The 19,485-nt window shown below is 43.0% G+C and overlaps 2 protein-coding genes across 2 annotated transcripts; one reads left to right on the top strand and one right to left on the bottom strand.

Moving 5' to 3' along the window:
- Positions 1-998: 998 nt before the first annotated feature.
- Positions 999-14,887, bottom strand: eif3s6ip (eukaryotic translation initiation factor 3, subunit 6 interacting protein). Its single transcript, XM_063192152.1, has 15 exons — positions 14,746-14,887; positions 14,101-14,149; positions 13,432-13,645; positions 12,715-12,794; positions 12,421-12,482; positions 12,179-12,248; positions 10,320-10,393; positions 9,987-10,158; positions 6,343-6,497; positions 5,824-5,994; positions 4,832-4,965; positions 4,372-4,545; positions 3,550-3,739; positions 3,194-3,274; positions 999-1,227 (listed from the first exon to the last, which is right to left on the bottom strand). The coding sequence occupies exons 1-15, from the start codon at positions 14,770-14,772 to the stop codon at positions 1,153-1,155; spliced, it is 1,728 nt and encodes a 575-aa protein (XP_063048222.1). The 5' UTR covers positions 14,773-14,887; the 3' UTR covers positions 999-1,152.
- A 368-nt stretch (positions 14,888-15,255) lies between these two features.
- On the top strand, positions 15,256-18,915 carry dnajc12 (DnaJ (Hsp40) homolog, subfamily C, member 12). Its single transcript, XM_063191008.1, has 5 exons — positions 15,256-15,510; positions 16,140-16,218; positions 16,710-16,849; positions 18,381-18,552; positions 18,808-18,915. Exons 1-5 carry the CDS (start codon positions 15,433-15,435, stop codon positions 18,888-18,890), a joined length of 552 nt encoding a protein of 183 aa, XP_063047078.1. The 5' UTR covers positions 15,256-15,432; the 3' UTR covers positions 18,891-18,915.
- The last annotated feature ends 570 nt before the right edge of the window (positions 18,916-19,485 follow it).

Genomic DNA, 19,485 nt, shown 5'->3' with positions numbered 1-19,485 from the left:
TTATTGGGGTGGTCAGATTGTAAACCGGTATGAAGAGAGTTTGCCCATGTGATGAAGTGAATATGGTAGGGTAGTTGATTTTAGTATTTTGAATGGCAGTGTGTTCAATGCGACAACCAGGGTTTTTCTTCATGAACATTGTGTGTAATTCAGAGAATTATGTGTAGTGGTCTGAAAAGAGTGTGTTTTAAAACTGAAATGTGAGTGTAAAGAAGGAATTGTGCTTAGTGTTCAGTGACATTGGTTAGGGGAGTTGGGAAATGGGGGAGATGTTCCGAGAATTGTGTGTGAAGTATCAGAAATTGTGTGTAAGCAATCGAGAAAAACTGTAACTTGTCAAAATTCAACAAGATAATTAGATGGAATTACTTTGTTCACCAAATGTGAAATGACAACATTTTGTCTTTATTGATGGTAGGACTGGTAAGAGCAGTGCTTAATTTGTCAAGCGGGAGGTCCTGGAGCGCAGAGGATGGGTGGCTCCCCCCCGAGGGGGATCTGTGATGTATTTCCATGAGGTTCCATCCAAGGTTCCGGAGCTCTCGTCTGAGGTTCCGGAGCTAGCTCCCCCTCAAATCAAGCACTGGGTAAGAGTAAGAAAGGGAGAGAGAGATGGGGCAGGGCTGGGACATGACCCAGGTCAGACTCGAACCTGGGTCCCCATGGACATACAAGCAAATTGTACAAGTGTCTTTGCCATTCACCACTTAGCTATGCCACCCACAGAACCGCAGGATAACTTGTTCTCATAACTGCATTCTCATTCATCAAGATCAATTTAGTCATGCGTATTTATGTGACCAGTTTCAAGCTCCAAAGAAAAGTCCAGTTGCTTACAACTGAACTCCTAGGACAGCGATGGTGTTAAAGACGTTTCATTGCTGCAAGGTGATCACATGATCTATTAACCCTCATGGAACGACAGCACCCTCTTCTGGTAGACAATGGACAGAACAACTGAGCTATCATTTCACAAAGACCACACACCACAAAGCATGTCACCACTTCAGACTTTTATTTCCTTTTTCTGGGTAAATAGAAAAGTGTTACATCATCTGAACACTGCTGTTGGGACTGACTTCCAGCTGTTCAGAAAGCTGTTCTCTGGTTGGTTGGTCAGACTTGGTTAATTAATATGCCGCTGTGCTTGCCTTAAGTAGCCCTGGAGGCAGCGGTGCTAGTGGACGAGGCGCCGGTCATGGGCATCTTCTTCAGGGTGCGGTTCAGCTGGGGGAGGGGAAGGTCAAAGGTCATGGGGTAAGTAGGAATCAAAAGAGGACGAGGGAAAAAAAACAGTCACCTCAACCACCATCAACACTGTCCCAACACTATTGCTATCGCCTACCTCCGTGTGTCTGTGTGTGTGTGTGTGTGTGTGTGTGTGTGTGTGTGTGTGTGTCTGTGTAAACAGTCACCCAGGCATGTCAGAGTGATCATGTCAGAGTGCCCCAACACTATTGCTACAGATAAACACACAGCAAAATACAGGCATGCAAACTTGCCGCTTTTCGTCGAAATTGTGTCGAGCGAGTTGAAATGTATACCGCAGAAAATGTCATACAGCTCAATGGCAAATTGCTGGAGAGCTGCCACCACCGACAATGACTTTTGACCAATCACAGTATCTGTTTGTCGGCACAGCCAATAACAAGAACGAGCTCAATCTAAGTCCCACCCTGTCTTCATACTTCGAAAGGAAAGAGCGCAAAACCCTGTGTTTTCTGGTCGGCTAGGCTGCGTAGTTATATCAAATGTCTTTTAGTTCTATAATAAAGAGAGTTGTATCCGACCATTTTCCCCTACCCAAATCCTGAAATGTGCCGTCTTTGGATTTAGCTCTAAACGTGGAAGTCTGCGTGGTTAGTGAACAGGTACCCCACACCTCACAGTTGGTTTAGTTGTTTTGCCTGATAATTTGACTCCGGAGCTTCCCTGCCCTCGTGAAAAATAATGTATTCTAAGAGCTCCGAAAGCTTGGTTACACGCACGTGTTCCTGGTATTCTGTTGTTTCGGTTAATGATTTGAAATGTCCATTTACGCTAACAGTAGAATAGTTCAGTTTCCGTTCGCTGTAGGCCTACTTGTTCTCCGGTTATAGTCGATGCAAAGGACATCTGATTTCTGCGCGAGTGAATCCAACTTGGAGAGTTCAGCGGGAGAGTGCGCTAGGGGGAAAAAGTCTAAAGTAGCTACCGGGTAAAAAATATGGATAAAAAAAAACAGGTGAAAAAAGCGCATGTAGACTACGCGAGGCATGCAACATCGTGCATATGCTGCGGGCAGAGGGAAGGGAGAGAGAAGGCTGGGCCAGTCAGTCTAGCGTTTGACACAGGACAAATTGCAATAGTTGGCCAAATCATTCCAAGTTTTTTTTAATCCGATTCCTTTGTAGGCCTATATCTAAATGACCTTAAAAAATGAACGATATTTAGTGAAACATACTTTTTTCCAGGTCAAAGTTGGAGCGTTCCTATTCCTACTCATTTTTTCTACAGGAAGACATTAAAAGAGATACTAGGTGAATAGGCTAAAATTTGAGTAGTTTGAGTAAAACTGCAGTAGCTAATTCAAACTTTGACAAAGATTTTTTTTGTAGCCTTTTGCAAGTTGTCTGAAATATGATGATTAAATATGCATGAGATGACAACCAGGCAAGTGTTGAGGGGGTGTTAGGAGACTGATGAGAGGAGGGGTGCTTAGTGTCATTTGGGGGCATTTTGGCCTATTTTATTTTTTAATAGGCCTACTAAGGGTTTTGATGAGGTCAATGGGGTGTTGGGGAAACTTACTATGAGAACCACTGCTCTATCATGATAAAAACCTATTTTATCAAGCTATCTACCCAACCCCCCATCAGACATGACAGCTAAGTCATGGAGTAAGGTTGGCAGTTCTCATGTTCACTGTCCCTTGGTCGCTAATAACTACAGTATGCTCAAAATTCACCATTTAAAGGCTTTTTTAGCTAAATCCTCTCCCCCCTAGTCTGAGACTGTTATACAAGATCATCCACTGCGCACAACACACACGTGTGCACCTGCGTTTGCGCGCGTGCACTGCGCCGCGCTCTTGTCACCTTTTTCACCCCTGACCTGTTTGCATGCCTGAAAATATCAAGACCATCACCTACCTCCTCAACTAAGAGTGTGTGTGTGCTCGTGTGTGTGTGCTTGCGTGTGTGCGCATGCTCACCTCCTCAAACTTGTGGATCTGGCGGATAAAGAAGTCTCCATAGCGGCGGGCAACCTTGGTATCAGCGATGTGGATCATGTCCTGAGGGAATTGAAAATACAGATTATTCAGACAACTGGTATAATACGTAATACTTACACATTTCACACTGCATATTTGCTATTGGAGGGTGGAAAAAGAAAACAGCTGCATTTGTAGTAAGACCACAAGTAAAGGCATCCACTGCACAAGAGGGCCGAATACGTGTCTCTCAATACACCGTCTTGCCTCTTGCTTTAGCACTTGTGTCTTGGGTGCAGGGTGTGTATGCATACATGTGTGTGCATGTGTGTGTGTGTGCATCCGCCAAGTCTCACCCCGTCGATGTAGAAGTCGACCTCTGATGCGGACTGGAACTCGCCGTCGAGGGCGGAGATGCCGCTGGTCCACACCAGGTTCTTCATCTTGTGCTTGAAGACCAGCAGCTGGATGCGGAACTCCTGCTCAGACATGTCCAGGAAACCAGCCAGCTTAGCCACCGGCATGGTGGTGTACAGCTTCAGGAAACTACAGAGAGGGGAGAGAGAGAGAGAGAGAGAGAGAGAGAGAGAGAGAGAGAAAGAAAGAAAGAGAGAAAGAAAGAGAGAAAGAAAGAAAGAAAGAAAGAAAGAAAGAAAGAAAGAAAGAAAGAAAGAAAGAAAGAAAGAGAGAGAGAGAGAGAGAGAGAGAGAGAGAGAGAGAGAGAGAGAAAGAAAGAAAGAAAGAAAGAAAGAAAGAAAGAAAGAAAGAAAGAGAGAGAGAGAGAGAGATGGGTTAGTATTGTACATAAACTTCAATGCCGGCCAGTTTAGTTATCGGTGATGTGGAGCTTAAGTTAACTAGAGATGGCGAGAGTATTTTAGTCCGCTGGCTTAACCACAGCAGCAATGAAACATATATTTTTTTAAAAGAACAGAGGCAGCCACATGGTGGTGCACAGCTTCAATCGCCTTCAATTTATTGCCACACTACACTACAGGGCATTTGGTCTCTGGTTAAAAATAATAATAATACTGAACTGAACTCTCACTGTCACACAAGCACTCCACAGACCAACATGGCATCATGTATAAATGTTGTGGCATTGTGTATAAATACAACACTGATTTTCATCGTCTTGTCGTGTGTGCACCACACACACAGTTGCCCTGCTCCCCTACCTGCGGATGGTGGAGAGCTGCGCTTGCTGCTGCACCTCCTCTGCGAAGACCTTGAGCTGCTGCTGGAAGGGCTCCTTGTGGTAGTTGGGGTGCACGTTGTCGTAGTTGGGCACCACGGGAGACAGGAACTTGGGGCACGCAAAGCTGAACAACTCCTCAAACACGGCAGGGTCTCTACAGGGTTAAAAACAAAACAAGACTTTAACCATTAAGCTATAATGCACGAGCCCATCTTGGATACAGTTGCAAAAACTTCAATCATAGCTGCAGGTCATCTGATAAACACAAAACATCCATCTGCATTAGTAGTGGAGTAGAGTTATGATCCCCAGGGAGAAATGAAGGAATTGTTGGGTTTTGCATTGTGTGTGTGTGTGTGTGTGTGTGTGTGTGTGTGTGTGTGTGTGTGTGTGTGTGTGTGTGTGTGTGTGTGTGTGTGTGTGTGTGTGTGTGTACTCACCCCTTCTGCATGCGTAGCATCTTGTCTCCGTATTTCTCGCGGAGTTGTGTGTGGATGCTCTCGTCGATTCTCATGGGGTACATGGTCAGGGCGATGGCCAGCAGGCCGTGCATCTGCTCATTCTGCTTGTTTATCTGGACACACGAACACACGCACACGATGATGAAATGAAAGGCTAAATTAGGTCTAAAACCCTGAAATGATCAAAGACCTCATTATGTGCAGCATTTTCCTGAATCAGAAAACTAGAAAAGCGTTCAAGAGAGTGCACCTCTCTGGTGGCCAGTAACACACACAAGCACCAGGAACGATCTCACATATGAACTTGCAACAAACTCAGGTGAGCCAATAACCTCCTTGGCAGAGGTAATAATACAGAATAATACAGAATCAGTTCAACTTAACTCACGCATTCCAACATTTATCCAAGTAGAACGGGTACCATACTGTAAGAAGCATAACAATGATCATGGGAAGCAATCATTTACAGATCCCCAGCCCCCCTTAGAACTGTGGTACAGGGAGTACCTCTGGAACAAGTTGCATATGACCTTTATCTAATCATATTACATACATGCATACAGCAATGCCTATACAACTGAGTGAGCTAGAGCAGGGTTTCTCAACCTTTTTTTAGGCGAGGCACCCTTTCAATTCATGAAAAAATTTCAAGGCACCCCAAACCAATAAGTCGTAACATTGCATCGCACCCGATACCACACAAGCTTAGAAAATCAACACATTTGGAGACGTCACACGACCTACGTTCGAAGTTGCAGCTGACTGGGGCGACCTATATTTACTTTATTGTGCGTAAATGGCAGATGAAAGATTCCACTGACTAGCATTAACTTATCAATGTAGACGAATATGTATTATATTACATAATTTATTTATCAACCATGTTTCCGCGGCACCCCTGAGGGGGGCCCGCGGCACCCCAGGGTGCCCCGGCACCCCTGTTGAGAAACACTGAGCTAGAGGGTACTGACCATCTCGTACTTGTAGGTGGACCTCTGGAACATGTTGCGTGTGCGCTGGATGTAGAGAAGGATGTTGGCGAAGACGCGGATAGCGTCCTGGTAGCGGCGCATCATCAGGTAGGCAAAGCCCACATAGTAGTAGGTGGTGATCTGGCACTCCGGCACGCGAGAGTACATGCTCTAGAAAAGACGGAACAGCACACAGGCAAAACAAGTAAAGTATCAATTATCTATTATCTATCGATCTGTTATCGATCAATCAATCAAATTCTACCCAAAAAAATACTGTGTGAGTAAATGGTCTTTAGATAGACATACAGTAGTAGAGTGGTTTAATTCATTAACCTTAAACTATTTCAATGTATCAGAAACGTAGTACATGCCTGAGAAGAAAAACAAATGAATGTAACAAATCAAATGTATTTTTTTTTGTCATACAAGTTTTATTGCAATGCTTTCACCAATGCTAGGGAAAAGACCAAGTAAAACTCAATAGAATTGAATTGGCGTTAGGCGAGGATGCATTACCTTCTTGTTGAGTTCGATGTTCTCCAGCACCTTGATGGCCTGGTAGTAGTCCCCCAGCAGCGAGTGCAGACGCAGCAGCCCCACCAGGCTGAAGTAACCCAGCATCTTGTACAGAGAGTGACGCCCATACTCCCCAGCCACGCTCTCAGGGTCTCCTGCAGCAACACACACAAATAATTTACACACATTAGTAAACAAGATGGCAAATGCAACAAGCATCCTCCCCAGTCACGAGCTCCAGGTCTCCAGCAATAACATATACATACATGCATATTAATGCTGCCTTCAGTACATCATGAAAAAAGTGACAAAAAATTCTATTCTGGTTTACGGCCATTGACATCCGTGCAAGAAACGGTTAAATTGAGCGGAGCCCAATCTGATGGATGAATCCTTGCTAAATTCACCTACAGGAGGTGGTAAACCTGATAAATAGCTTACAGGTGTACATGTCTTTAAAAAAAATGAAAACTCCAGGGTCCTCTATTAGATATTTTGCCACTATCTCAAGGCTAACTTATCCTGGCAAACTACTTAGCCAGGTTCTTGGAATACTCCACTAGCGTAGAATTCCAGCTGCCTGTTGATGTCGATCTTCATACATATGGAAGAAAAATCCGCACTCACAAAACTGCGTCTCATTATTTATTTATATTACCACCATGTCCAAAAAGCAAACGCGTTTCGGCTATCAAGCCTTCATCAGTGCGTGGCAAGAAGGCTTGATAGCCGAAATGCGTTTGCTTTTTGGACATGGTGGTAATATAAATAAATAATGCATACCTGCCAACTTTTAAAAAAAAATTTGAGTAGCAACTTATCGCGGCGCGGCAATTCACGGCGCAACACCTTGGCATGGCAAAGCAACGGGGTCGCCGGCGGGCCCATCTGAGAGGCTACTTTGTTTTGCATAGTCTGCCCTACACCTAGGGTTGCCAAATGTCAACAGGGAAGATATGAGACACTTCATTCAGGCAGGGGGGTCCTCCCCCAGAAAAAAATGCTTTTCTTAGATGCAATTTCCTGCATTTTAATGCATTTTAGCCTAACATCCCGAGTATCTGGGAAATATAGTTTATCTTGCTCTTCACAGTACTTTGAACTACCATAATTTATTAAACTTTCATGAAAGATTTTTGTTGTTTGTTTCACACCATAACACCAATAAAATGCTATGATATAGTGTGCTGGAATTCAGGCCTCTAAATTAACTTTACTGATCACCAGCCAATATTGCTGTTAATCTTACTAGTCAAACATACCACCAGTCTGGCTAGTAGGCCTAAGTGGATATTAAGTTATCCTATGTACCAGCCAAACAGAGCATTTGGTCACTTGGGGGCTGTTAAGGAGCTGGAATTTAGTATGAAATTGAAGCATTTGCTGATTATTTTTTTGGCTGTAGAAGGTACATGTAGGAAAATGTATAATTTGATTATAAAATACCGATGAATTTCAGTGATTTTTATGAACAAAAAGTTTAATTGTAATGATTCTTACATCATCTCCCCCAATACTAATAAATGGTGATGTTGTCACCTACTGTGAAGAAGCATCAGCAGTAGAGAAAAAGATAAAGACAGGTGTCATTAATCTGATATTATCCTAGCTTAGATATTATTACCTTGGGGGCTAACATCAAAATCACACTTTCAGCATTCATTCAGTACAAAATGCGTCATGTAGTGGCTGAGGGACGGGGGCTAATGGCCAATGCTCTTGGAACTTGAGGGGCATCGCTTCATTTTTTTTCACTTCTCTGCATAATAGTAGGCCTATCTACCCTCATCTGCCGTCATGAGTTGGCTATTGTTCACTGTTCGGCACATATATGATGATAGGATAATTGATTTTATTAATAGATTGCCATACGTGATTACGGATAGTAGTCGTGGAGTGATGCATATTTGGTATGACGCACGACCTGTTACACCTGTTCACAGAATGGGCCATGACTCAGGGGGGGACAGTATACGGTGTCATGGTAGGTTACGGATGTAGACCTACTCCGAGCACAACTGTTAGAACTATCGCTTTATTTTCCCGAGTTAAAATGATCCGGCGCAAAGGGAAACCGAATTTAGTTTGCTGCTAATCTGCTAATGTATAGCGCCGTCATCGACACATTTTCTCATTCGGAAGTAATCTCGTTTCGGTCCAATATCAAAACAAGCAACAACATATTGCCGTCAAATACGGCGAAACATTGGGTGAATCATTACGACAGACCTCGGCCTTTATTTATTTTCATAAGTTTAGGGATTTAGCAACTGGACGCAATTTACTATTCCCATACAGACTACCTTTCTCAAAGTCCATTTACCTTTGAAACGGTGATTTTGACGGTGCTCACTTGTAAAACTACAGCGACAGTACCAAGATGGATAATACATGGTGACAGGAGGAGGACACTTGTTTCAGAGATTATAGGAGTAGGCTACATTAACCAGTCTCTCTGCTTGTGTGATTTCGAAGCAAACTTTCTGTCGGCACGCAGCTGGTGCCTCGGCTCGAGAGGAGCGCAGCATAACAAATGAAGACATCTAAACTAGCGCTCTGATTGGTCAATATTCCCCCCACACGTTGCTGGCCAATGGAAAGGCCAGCGCGAGACAATTGCAAGCAGAGCCATGTCTACGGCTCTGTCTGGTTGCAAGTCTACAGAGCAATTTGTAAGGGCCCATGAACACACTTTGCTATTGGTTTTTCCCGTATTTTGAAGCGACAGCGCCGTAGTTTGATGTCAAAATCCGTATCTGCTACACAAAATGCGTAATGGTCGGCAGGTATGAATAATGAGACGCAGTTTTGTGAGTGCGGATTTTTCTTCCTTAAGTTGATACTTTTTATCTCGCACCCAAAGACTTTTGGTTTTCCAAGAAGTTGAGCGCGTCCTTTGCCAAAACTTGAGATCTTCATACATAGTAATGGTACAATTATGATGTTTTATTACATGGCATGACGTCATTCTGCAGTATGCACCGTTCACTTGAATGGGGTTCCCCAACGTTCGCCCGGCTGTTATTTCTGAATACCAGCATGCCGTCAATGGCAACGCTATAACAGCATGCGGCCAATGGCAATGGACAATGTCTGTTACCTAGCAACGTCAGCTGATTTTGAAACTGGGAAAACTGCTGAACTGCGCAAAATGTGCAGTCTGTAGTACACCATACAGCGTTTCCCGCTGAATTTTTGCTAGTCAAGGTGGTGGGGTGTTAAAACATATATTTTTTGGCTAAGCACCTTTAGAAATGACATTAACAACATGAAATCTTTATCTTTTTCAGGGGGCCTAGTCAAGGTGGTAGGTGCTTCTTCTCAAGGTGGCCACCTTGGCAATTAAGTGCTGGGGGAAACCCTGCCATAATCCTTGTCATAGTTATGATGAAATACGGGAAGAAGACAAATATGAACTTTATATAACGGCACTTTGCGTCGGTGTCCTGCATCTCTCCATCTAGTGCTATTCCACGGTAGGGACCTTCTCACCGAATGCTATCCATTACATCATAGTATTTTGCTTTCTGCTGTCCACTCAGCCTCATCTTCCAGCTGCCTGTTGATGTCAGTCTTGATACATAGCAATGATATAATCATTATGTAATAACAGTATTTCAGTTTGCTTTCTGCCATCCACTCACCCCCGCTGGTGTAGACCTCCAGCTGTTTGTTGATGTTGCTCTTGTCCACCAGCGAGTGGAGCACGTTCAGCACGCTGTGCACGTTCCAGATCTTGGGGTTGTTCCGCAGGAACTCGATCTCCTCTTCTGACTTCTTGGCCGTCTTGCAGCGGTACTGGCTGAAGGACTGGAACTGGTGACGCACACACAAGGAAGCACAGGAGTGAGCTTTAGGATGTGCCACAACACGAAACAATATCATTCATGACACTACTACGCACAAATATCAATAGGCTTCAGTGAGATATAGCCAGATGTATGATATTGTATAATTGGGTGTCCCGCTAGCTCTACCTGGTAGATGAACTCGTCGATGATGTCCCACAGCCACTGATTAGGAAGCTCCAGAGGAGCAGGCCCATCAGCATCTGGAAAACACACACACACACACACACACACACACACACACACACACACACACACACACACACACACACACACACACACACACACACACACACACACACACACACAACAGATAGTCAGGCATCACAATCACACACACAATTAACAGATTATCAGGCATCACAAACACACAAATTAACAGATTTGAGATATCACACGCATACACACACACACAATTAACAGATTACACATACAGACATTGCGTGTGCGCGCACAGACATACAGTTTTATCAGGAACACTACTGTGTACACAAAGCTGGCACAATATTGACGGTAGCTGCAAAAAAAAATCTACACTGCTTGTAGAGGTGGAAGACAGCTCGGTTATAAACTCTGAATTGAGGGATAATACAATAGGTTGGAAACGGGTGCAATATACAATATCAAACATAGACATGTAAACTAGAAATGCATTCAGAGAACGCAGACCTCCGCCAAGGAAGTTCAGTTCGTTTTGGACATAGGTATAGAGTCATGATGTGGTTTCATGTATTTAGGCCTAGGCTACATAGCATTTGTGTTCAGGTAATTGAACCGTCAAGTTGTAACCAAATTACAGTTCTCTCTGTCTCTTTTATCATTTCCATGTCCTCTAGCTGTGGACTGTTTAGTTCACCTTTGATTATTTTATATTGGCAAAGTGATTGTTCATGCTATAGCCTATGCCTTCTGTGATTTGCCAATGCTCATTGCTACATATTAGTCACATTGTTGATGATTGGCAGCATGCCTTTCATTAGGCTACCATCTAAAACAAAATAAAAAATTAAAAGCACAATTTTCATTGGCCAACACCCATAGTAGGCAGCAGTGCAGCGGTCCCCAACCCAACAAGACAACACACTGTAGGGCTACTGAGCCGTTCACTTAATTATTGAATCAGAAATGTCCAAGAATCCCCTTATCCAGTGGCAGTGCATGGATGGTTGTGGAGTGTCAGTTATTGTTTTGGGCTATTTCGCAAGGCTAAACAAACTTTTGAGAGGTAAATCCACTTGTATCATTTCTAGCTGTTTCAATATCGTGACACCAACGTTGTGCTACAAACGCAATTGCTTAGCGAGAGACATGCCGACTCGACTGGTCGCAGCTAGCGGAATCATGCCTACCCCGACACTACACTTGTTGGAGAAGTTCCTCCTACCTCCGTTCATGAGGGCGAGTTGGTCTTGGCGCTGCGGGCAGATGATCGGCACCCGGGCCTGCTCGCTATTTCGTATTGAAAATCACTGTTCGCCGCATCTCCAGCGTTCATTCGTTATGAAGTCTAGGAACTAGTCTATGGAATGTTTTGTAGTGCTGATGGCTTCAGTGCGCGGGGATTGGGGAAGCAGCAAATCACCGCGGACTAACGCAATTCGCGCGCGCCTTTCTGTGAGCTTAATTTCATATGAATGTTTTGTGACAGCATTGTGAACTTAAACGATCTGCGAGGCTGTAGCTAAGGCTGCTTTTTGATAGCGATTTTGACTGCGGTAAGAATTTCACTTCAATGCTCTGCCCCGGTGTGGCTGCGTGAAGGTACGCCAGCTCAGGGCTCCTCCTCACAGAGCCGTCCTCAGTGGTCCTTGCGCGCCCTGCGCGCCCTGTGGCAGGCCATGTAATAGCAGCGTGACGAACACACAGGCCATGTAATAGCAGCGTGACGAACACACAGGCCATGTAATAGCAGCGTGACGAACACACACAAATTCGGGCGATCACATAACCTCCTGGCGGAGGTAAATATGCCTTAGTTAAGTACTTACTGAGAATGTAGTTGAAGAGATTGCAATAGTTATAATAGGACTCAAATCGCTGTTCCAGAGTTGGGCCTCCCTATAAAATATGGAAAATACAAAACATTAACCTCCAGGCATTAAAAAAAAAAAAAACATGACAAATGTGGCTTAGTGAAAAACAAATAGTCAAACACAACAGACATTCATCATCTTGATAAAAAAAAGTATTTTGACAAATAATTCAATAATTCACATTTGCTGAGACTTACGCTGACTTTGGCATAGATATGCCTGTAGTACAGCTCTTTGTAAAGGATCAGGAACACTGCATCTGTAAGAGACAAGACAACATCAAAATCTATTCATAATCATTAAAACCAATGCAGTCCAAATCATAGGAATTAGGAATTTAATATGAAATAGGAATTTAATCATGAAATATAACAGAGACTATATTTTGATTACTAAGGAGGACCAGGATAAAATACATTTTAATGTGAAATGCCCAAGAATTATTTCAGCTTTCCCCAGTAAATACGTCTTCAAAATGAGGCCACTCTTACCGTTGCCAACTAGAGAGGCGATAGCCTCTGCCTCTGGCCAGGGTGATGTCTTGAAGAATCTGTCTGTGAGCTTGTTCCAGCTGGAAGGAGAGGAGAGCATAACAAATAAACACATTGCAACAAGTGTGCCATACAACGTATTGGATCTCTGACCTAACCCATGAAGCATACATTTAATTCTCATAACAAATCATTTTTCCAAACACTTAACATGACCATGGCATGCAAACTTGCCATTTACCCCACCACTACAAGGATACAAAGTATACAAAGATCAGAGTTTGCTCTGAGGTTGCAGATTCAACACTGTGCAACCATCTCATTATCTAATCGCTCACCCTCGCCTTGTGGGCAGTCATGGGTAAGCGGTTAATGCATCAGTCTTGTATCCCAAAGGTTGCCGGTTCGACTCCCGACACACCATGTTGGTGGGGGGAGTAATAACTAGTGCTCTTCCTCATCCTCCTCCATGACTGAGGTACCCTGAGCTCCCTTGTGGCGCCATTGGAGGCTGCCCCCTTGCACGGGTGAGGCAATAATGCATTTTCGTTGTGTGCAATGAGCACTGTGTGCTGTGGAGTGCTTTGTCACAATGACAATGGGAGTTGGAGTTTCCCAGGTGGGCTTTCACTTCACTTCACTTGTGCTTCACTTGTACAAACAGACTTTGTCCAGATGTCCTGACTGCGCCGGATGACCTCGGCCACACAAACTAACCTGTTCTCATAGACGTCCTGGATCTCGTAGATCTTCTGTTCGATGCTCTCGCTGGAGACGCGGTTGGCCTGCAGCTCGTACACCTTCTGGTCGATGAGGTCCGAGGTGGTCTTGTGGAAGTACTGCAGGAAGTTCTTGATTACCTCGGGGATGACGTGATACGTCTGCTGACTCTCATACTGCCGCTCGTAAGCCAGGTCGGCTTTGGGGTCACCTGAAGACACAACGAGGCATGATAAACATGATGGGACCAGACCAGACATGATCAGTTAGGTGACCCAACAAGAATACTATTTAGTAGATTACTTGTATTAATCCCCTAGGAAATTAGGGTGTCTGTCAGCTCACATAAATACACAAATACCTAATACACATTATTTTACATTGCATAACATATAGCACACATTGAGTACAACAATCAGCCTTACAGCAGTTCACACACACACACACACACACCGTAAAAGTCCTGGTAGGGTAGCGTGTTAGACACATGCAAGTTAAAGAGATAGTCAGTGCAGTAAAAGTCCTGGGTGATTGTCATGTGTTAAACTGATCAAAAATTATGTGGTTTGCTTGTAAGTGTATGAGAGATGAGGGAGGGTAGGGAGTCGGGACTAGGGAGGGAAGAGCTCAATCCATGACGTGATGACAGTTTCTCGACAAACTCACCAGTGTGAAGGTCGTAGTCATTGGTGTTATATGAATAGGGGTCGTACGCCTATGACAAAGGTAAGAAAAAGGAGACATAAGGACTTGGTTGACAAAGGACATCGATTCAGGGTATGGATAACCATAGGAATGACACATTTTTCCCTTTACTAATGCCCCAACACATCACTGCATAGGACCTGAATTTCCCCCCTGGGGATTAATTAAGTTACTCTACTCTACTCTACTCTACCTAGCTACAAATACATGTTTTTTCCCAGTAGCCTACTGTAGGCCTAACAAGAAGTGAAATGTGTTAATGGATCAAGCGACTTGCATCGATGCCCTGTCTCTGGCAGGTTGACACAGCTAATGTAGTGATGCTGCTTGTGTTTACTTTTGTTGTAAATACTAAGTAATAACAATGGCATGAAATACATGCCTACATGCCCAGAAACAGCTCTAAACTAACTATTTTAATAGAGCACAACAACCCTCCCAACAGTAGCCAGTGATGCTGACACATACAGTTAACCTGCTAGCTAAATCTACCGGCTGGTGTGTCGAGCTAAGATAAGCTAGCAAGAAAGCTAACCACGCCAAGCACATACAAAAGAGGCCATGTGTCAAGTCAATTTTGTAAAATAAGAAAGCAGTAATACGTACTTCCTCTTCCTCCTGGGGATAAGACATTGTAAGCGGCTTGTAATGAATCTATAAAAGGTGAATTTTAGACCGCCGCGTTAGCCCAGCACCATGCTACTCATGCAGCGATGGGTGAAAAGGAGTGTGCTACACTTCCGATGATGCTTGAAAGAGCACCGATGCATTGTGGGATTGAGGGGGAATGGGTAGTGTGATGGATGAAAAACAGGGCTGTAGCCCATAGAAAGATGTGTATAGAAGACTATAGGCCTACACATCTATGCTGTAGGCTACCACAGAGTATTCACAGAAAGCCTTGAAAGGAGGGCTGTTGTGTACTTCGGTGAAATTGCATACAGTATTTATATTGCTGTATGTTATTTCATCCAGTTCTTTTCCAAGAGCATAATCTGCTGTCGTTATGACTCCTGTAATTATTTCATTAATTTCTTAAATTCACTAAGTTTAGGCTATTTTACCCCGTGTGTCTTTTCCCATTTAAAATAATAATAATTTCATGTAGCCCTTCCTCCTTTGCTCTGAAAACCCATTGGAGTAGGACACACAGAGACCGCTGTGAGAAGTGCGCATGCGCCCTCAGAACTTATGAATGTAATGTAACAGTGGTGAGATACAATCTGTCACATTCAGCTCGTGAGAGATAAAGTAACTATCACTGCAGGCAGCGCGAACGGTTATTTGGCTCGTATGGACTCGATTTTGAACTGCAAACAGGAAGATTTGGAGAATTATTATGGACTTCTTGGATGCGATGAGCTGTCATCGGTAAGATTGTTTTGTTGTCATGTAGCCGAGACTACTTTACTGAAAGATACAGGCTTCATTCTTTTAATTACTGGCATGCCTGAATACACACCTGCAAACAAATGTTGTAGAAATAAATGTCTTTATACTTTATTGCATCATTTGTATAGCCTACGTATGTTTGTGAAAACGGAATGCATATGTGGATGTTATTATTGTTTCAGTACATGGTAATTTGCATTTGCGTTGTCATTGTGTGTAGCCTATTCCCACTCCATCATTGTAAATTAACGTCAAACTGGATGCACGATGACTCATAGGCTACGCAAGGCTACAACAGACAAGAGACTGAGGTGGGCGAACCTGTTGAATACGGACAGTGGGGAACTGCCTTATTATGTGGCTGTGTTGCATTTTCATGACAGCCAGTGAAAATAGTGAAATGTTCACGTTTATGTATGTACCATTATCATGTGTAATACCAATGCATCTTTTCCCCTAACAGTGTAGGCCTACAGTAGAGTACTAAAGCAACGAAGCTGGGAGAGTGGGCGTCTCTCAACCTCAATAGGCTGTAATTTCGAACAGATGGGGCATATTTGCGTTGAGAAAATCATTAACTCTTCTCTCCCTCTATTTCCATTGTCAAGACTGAGCAAATACTGAATGAATACAAAATAAGAGCCTTGGCTTGCCACCCTGACAAGCATCCAGAGAATCCTAAAGCAGGTAAAGAAAAAAGGACACACTGAAGACACTGAAATATTCTATTCATATGAATTCTATTCATATATGCATATGTTCATGGTGAATGAAATTCTTAATGTAGGCCTATTATGAATGCCTTTTCATTAAGACAGTGCCACTGCTACCATTAAAAATTGATATCAACACTCACTAGCACTGACTCCTCAGACCTATCGTAGCCCATGCTGTAACCATATTTCAGACGATAACTAGGCCTGCAGTATAATTGCAGAGCTAATAATGGCATAACCTTGATTGACGTCACTTTGTAGCATCATGGCAAATCACAGCATCTCATTATACTTTGATTAACAAACCTGAACCTGTGTTGAGCACTGTTTGAGTCAACTCTAAAATCTTAACTTTCTACTTTTTCAAATAGAGACTTAAAGATCAGTACCACTACATTTAGATTTTTTTTAAATATTGGATTTATAGTCTTTTCTTTTCGTCATTTTTTAAATATTTTGCAGTGGAAGAGTTTCAGAGGTTGCAGGAAGCCAAAGAGGTTTTGACCAATGAGGAGAGCCGGAAGAACTACGACCTATGGCTGAGGAGCCAGCTCACCATGCCTTACCGAGACTGGCGGGCCCTCAGCCAATCAGTGAAGACCGTATGTACATTGTGTGTGTGTGTGTGTGTGTGTGTGTGTGTGTGTGTGTGTGTGTGAGAGAGAGAGAGAGAGAGAGAGAGAGAGAGAGAGAGAGAGAGAGAATACTTTGGTGACTGAGGACATGTGAGTAAGATTATTTCTTCACATGCTGGTATTTATAGTGGATTTTTGCACAGCAAGCTTTCACTTCAAAATGTCATGGGAATATGTAATAAGAGCATAGAGCATAGTCAAATTGGGATAGAGCAGGGGTGGGAAGCCTTTTTCATTCGAAGGGCCACTTCAAAATTTATAACGTTCTCCAAGGGCCGTACTATGAACACAAACCAGGATTTCCCCCTACACTTAAGGCCTATTATTATTATTATTATTATTATTATTATTATTATTATTATTATTATTTGTTGGATCCCCATTAGCTGTTGCAATGCCACAGCTATTCTTCCTGGGGTCCTTTTCTTCAATAAAATCAGTTCGTCATAGTTTTAAAAATTACATCTGGAGATCATACAAAAAAAACAATAAAATAACATATTACAATAGGCTATAAGCGAAATACATTCAAATTGCACAATTTAATACAGCCTGCTAATAAATATAAATGTATCAATATACACATCTATCCTCTTAAAAATAACTGTTTCCTAAAAATATCTTGACTTGTTTTTTTAAAACTGGCTTTAGAACTAATTTGTGTGATAAAGATGGGCATACTGTTCCATGCAGTGATCGCTCTGTATCCCACTGTTCTTTGTAGGGCATTGGTATTTGCATGGGGTACTACAAATGTCCCTGTCGTTACAGACCTTGTATTATAAATATGGGAGTTAGACGTTTTACAGAATCTGCTATATTGTATCAGAGGGGTTTTATTATTTAATATTGCCCATGTTGAGGTCAGTAAAGAGGCCATTAATTTATCCTCAACTACACTATATTGAAGGCAGACTCCTTTACAACAGACCACCTTCTCTAGGTCCCCTGAAAATGTAACGTAATAAAACATGGCATATTTTATGTGAAACTGCATAACATTACAATTATATCAGAAGCCGTAGGTTCCCCACCCATGACTTAAGGGGTACACAAGACAAAAAAAGTCTGGGAAACCCTGCTCTACTGTAGTCACACTTTGAGAGACAATTTTACATTTTCCAGAGTGTATTTGGTCCCAGAGTACTCTCTATTCAGTGGCTCTCAACCTTTTTTTGAACAAACGCCCCCTGGACCTCCTCATAAGCCCCCCCCCCCCAAACAAGGCCCCCTTTACCTCATCATAAGCCTGACAACGTCCTCCGAAGTATTTAAAAAATAAAACAGACTAATGCACCTCATTGCTACTGAGAGCTCCCCCCCCAGCTATATCCTTCTGAATGTCCCCCAAGGGCTCTCTAATGCCCACTGAGGGGCTCTAGCACCCCCGTTAAGAACCACTACTCTAAGTGTTGAATAATTTTTTTTGTTGCTATGTAGTAATGTAATGAATGGCCAGATACGCTGAAAAAAATGATTGTGTCTTGTTAATTTTCAGTCAATGCACTGGGCAGTGAGGCCAAAGAAGGAGCCGATGCTGGAGGAGGCCAAAGAAGAGACGGTGCCACCTCCTGTCCAAGAGGAGAAGGACGAGGAGAAGGAGAAAGTCTCCCTCTCTGAACAGGAGCAGACGCAAGAGCAGTCCTCCTCATACAGCCCTCTCTCCCCCAGTGAGTTCAGCTCATAGTTCTTCATCAACATTTCAGCAGTCAGATGAAGACTTAAGATATGTTTTATTTTCATCAGTAATGATACATTCAGTAAAAGTTATATTATAGGCCTATGCATAGTCTTGGATTATTTTCTGTTATACAGTTGTGATATGGGGAAAAGTATACTTAGCATATGTATTTTTCATAATTGTCTATACCAAGTACACGTGCCTCCAAGCTTGACTCAATATTGTGTTTTTCTCTCATTGCTAGGTGACTACTGGCATCAACGATTCCGGTGGTCAGCCGATGCTCCCTCTGATATTTTGCTAAAATTTCGGAACTATGAAATATAACTATCAAATCCCTGTTTTAGATATTCATCTGAAATAATCATATTTTTGTTTTGTAGTGTATTGTAGGCTAAGATACATATCTGTGCATTTGTTAGTGATTGCATTGCAGTTCCATTTGCAGTGTGTGTAAATGTAGAGTTCAACTTGAGCCTTGACAATCATTGTCAGTCCCTTTCTCTTTGCTTCTATGAAGACTTCCTGTTTAAATCCGACCTTTCAGGTTTATGCAAATAACTGATTACTCTATACTAGCCAGACTAACACCCCTAGTGCCTCCTCTTAGTCTCAGTGCCATACATAGGTTTTTCGTTTGCAAACATTTATGTTGTGAGGAGGACATCCATCACAGGAACGGCCCCAGCTTATCTGAAGGACCTACTAACGCCTTATGTTACTGGAAGAGATCTGCGCTCATCCAGCACAAGCCGTCTGGCTCTGCCATCCAGTCGCTCTAGGTACTCCCAGTCAAGATTGTTCTCCGTTGTGGTTCCCAAGTGGTGGAACAGTCTCCCAGAGGCAGCAAGACTAAGCACCTCTCTTGCAGCCTTCAAGAAACAACTAAAGACATTCCTCTTTCGAGAGAATCTACTAGACT

Source organism: Engraulis encrasicolus, chromosome 24, assembly GCF_034702125.1.
Source record: "Engraulis encrasicolus isolate BLACKSEA-1 chromosome 24, IST_EnEncr_1.0, whole genome shotgun sequence".
Lineage (NCBI taxonomy): Eukaryota > Metazoa > Chordata > Actinopteri > Clupeiformes > Engraulidae > Engraulis > Engraulis encrasicolus.
This window is presented reverse-complemented; position numbering and strand designations above follow the sequence as displayed.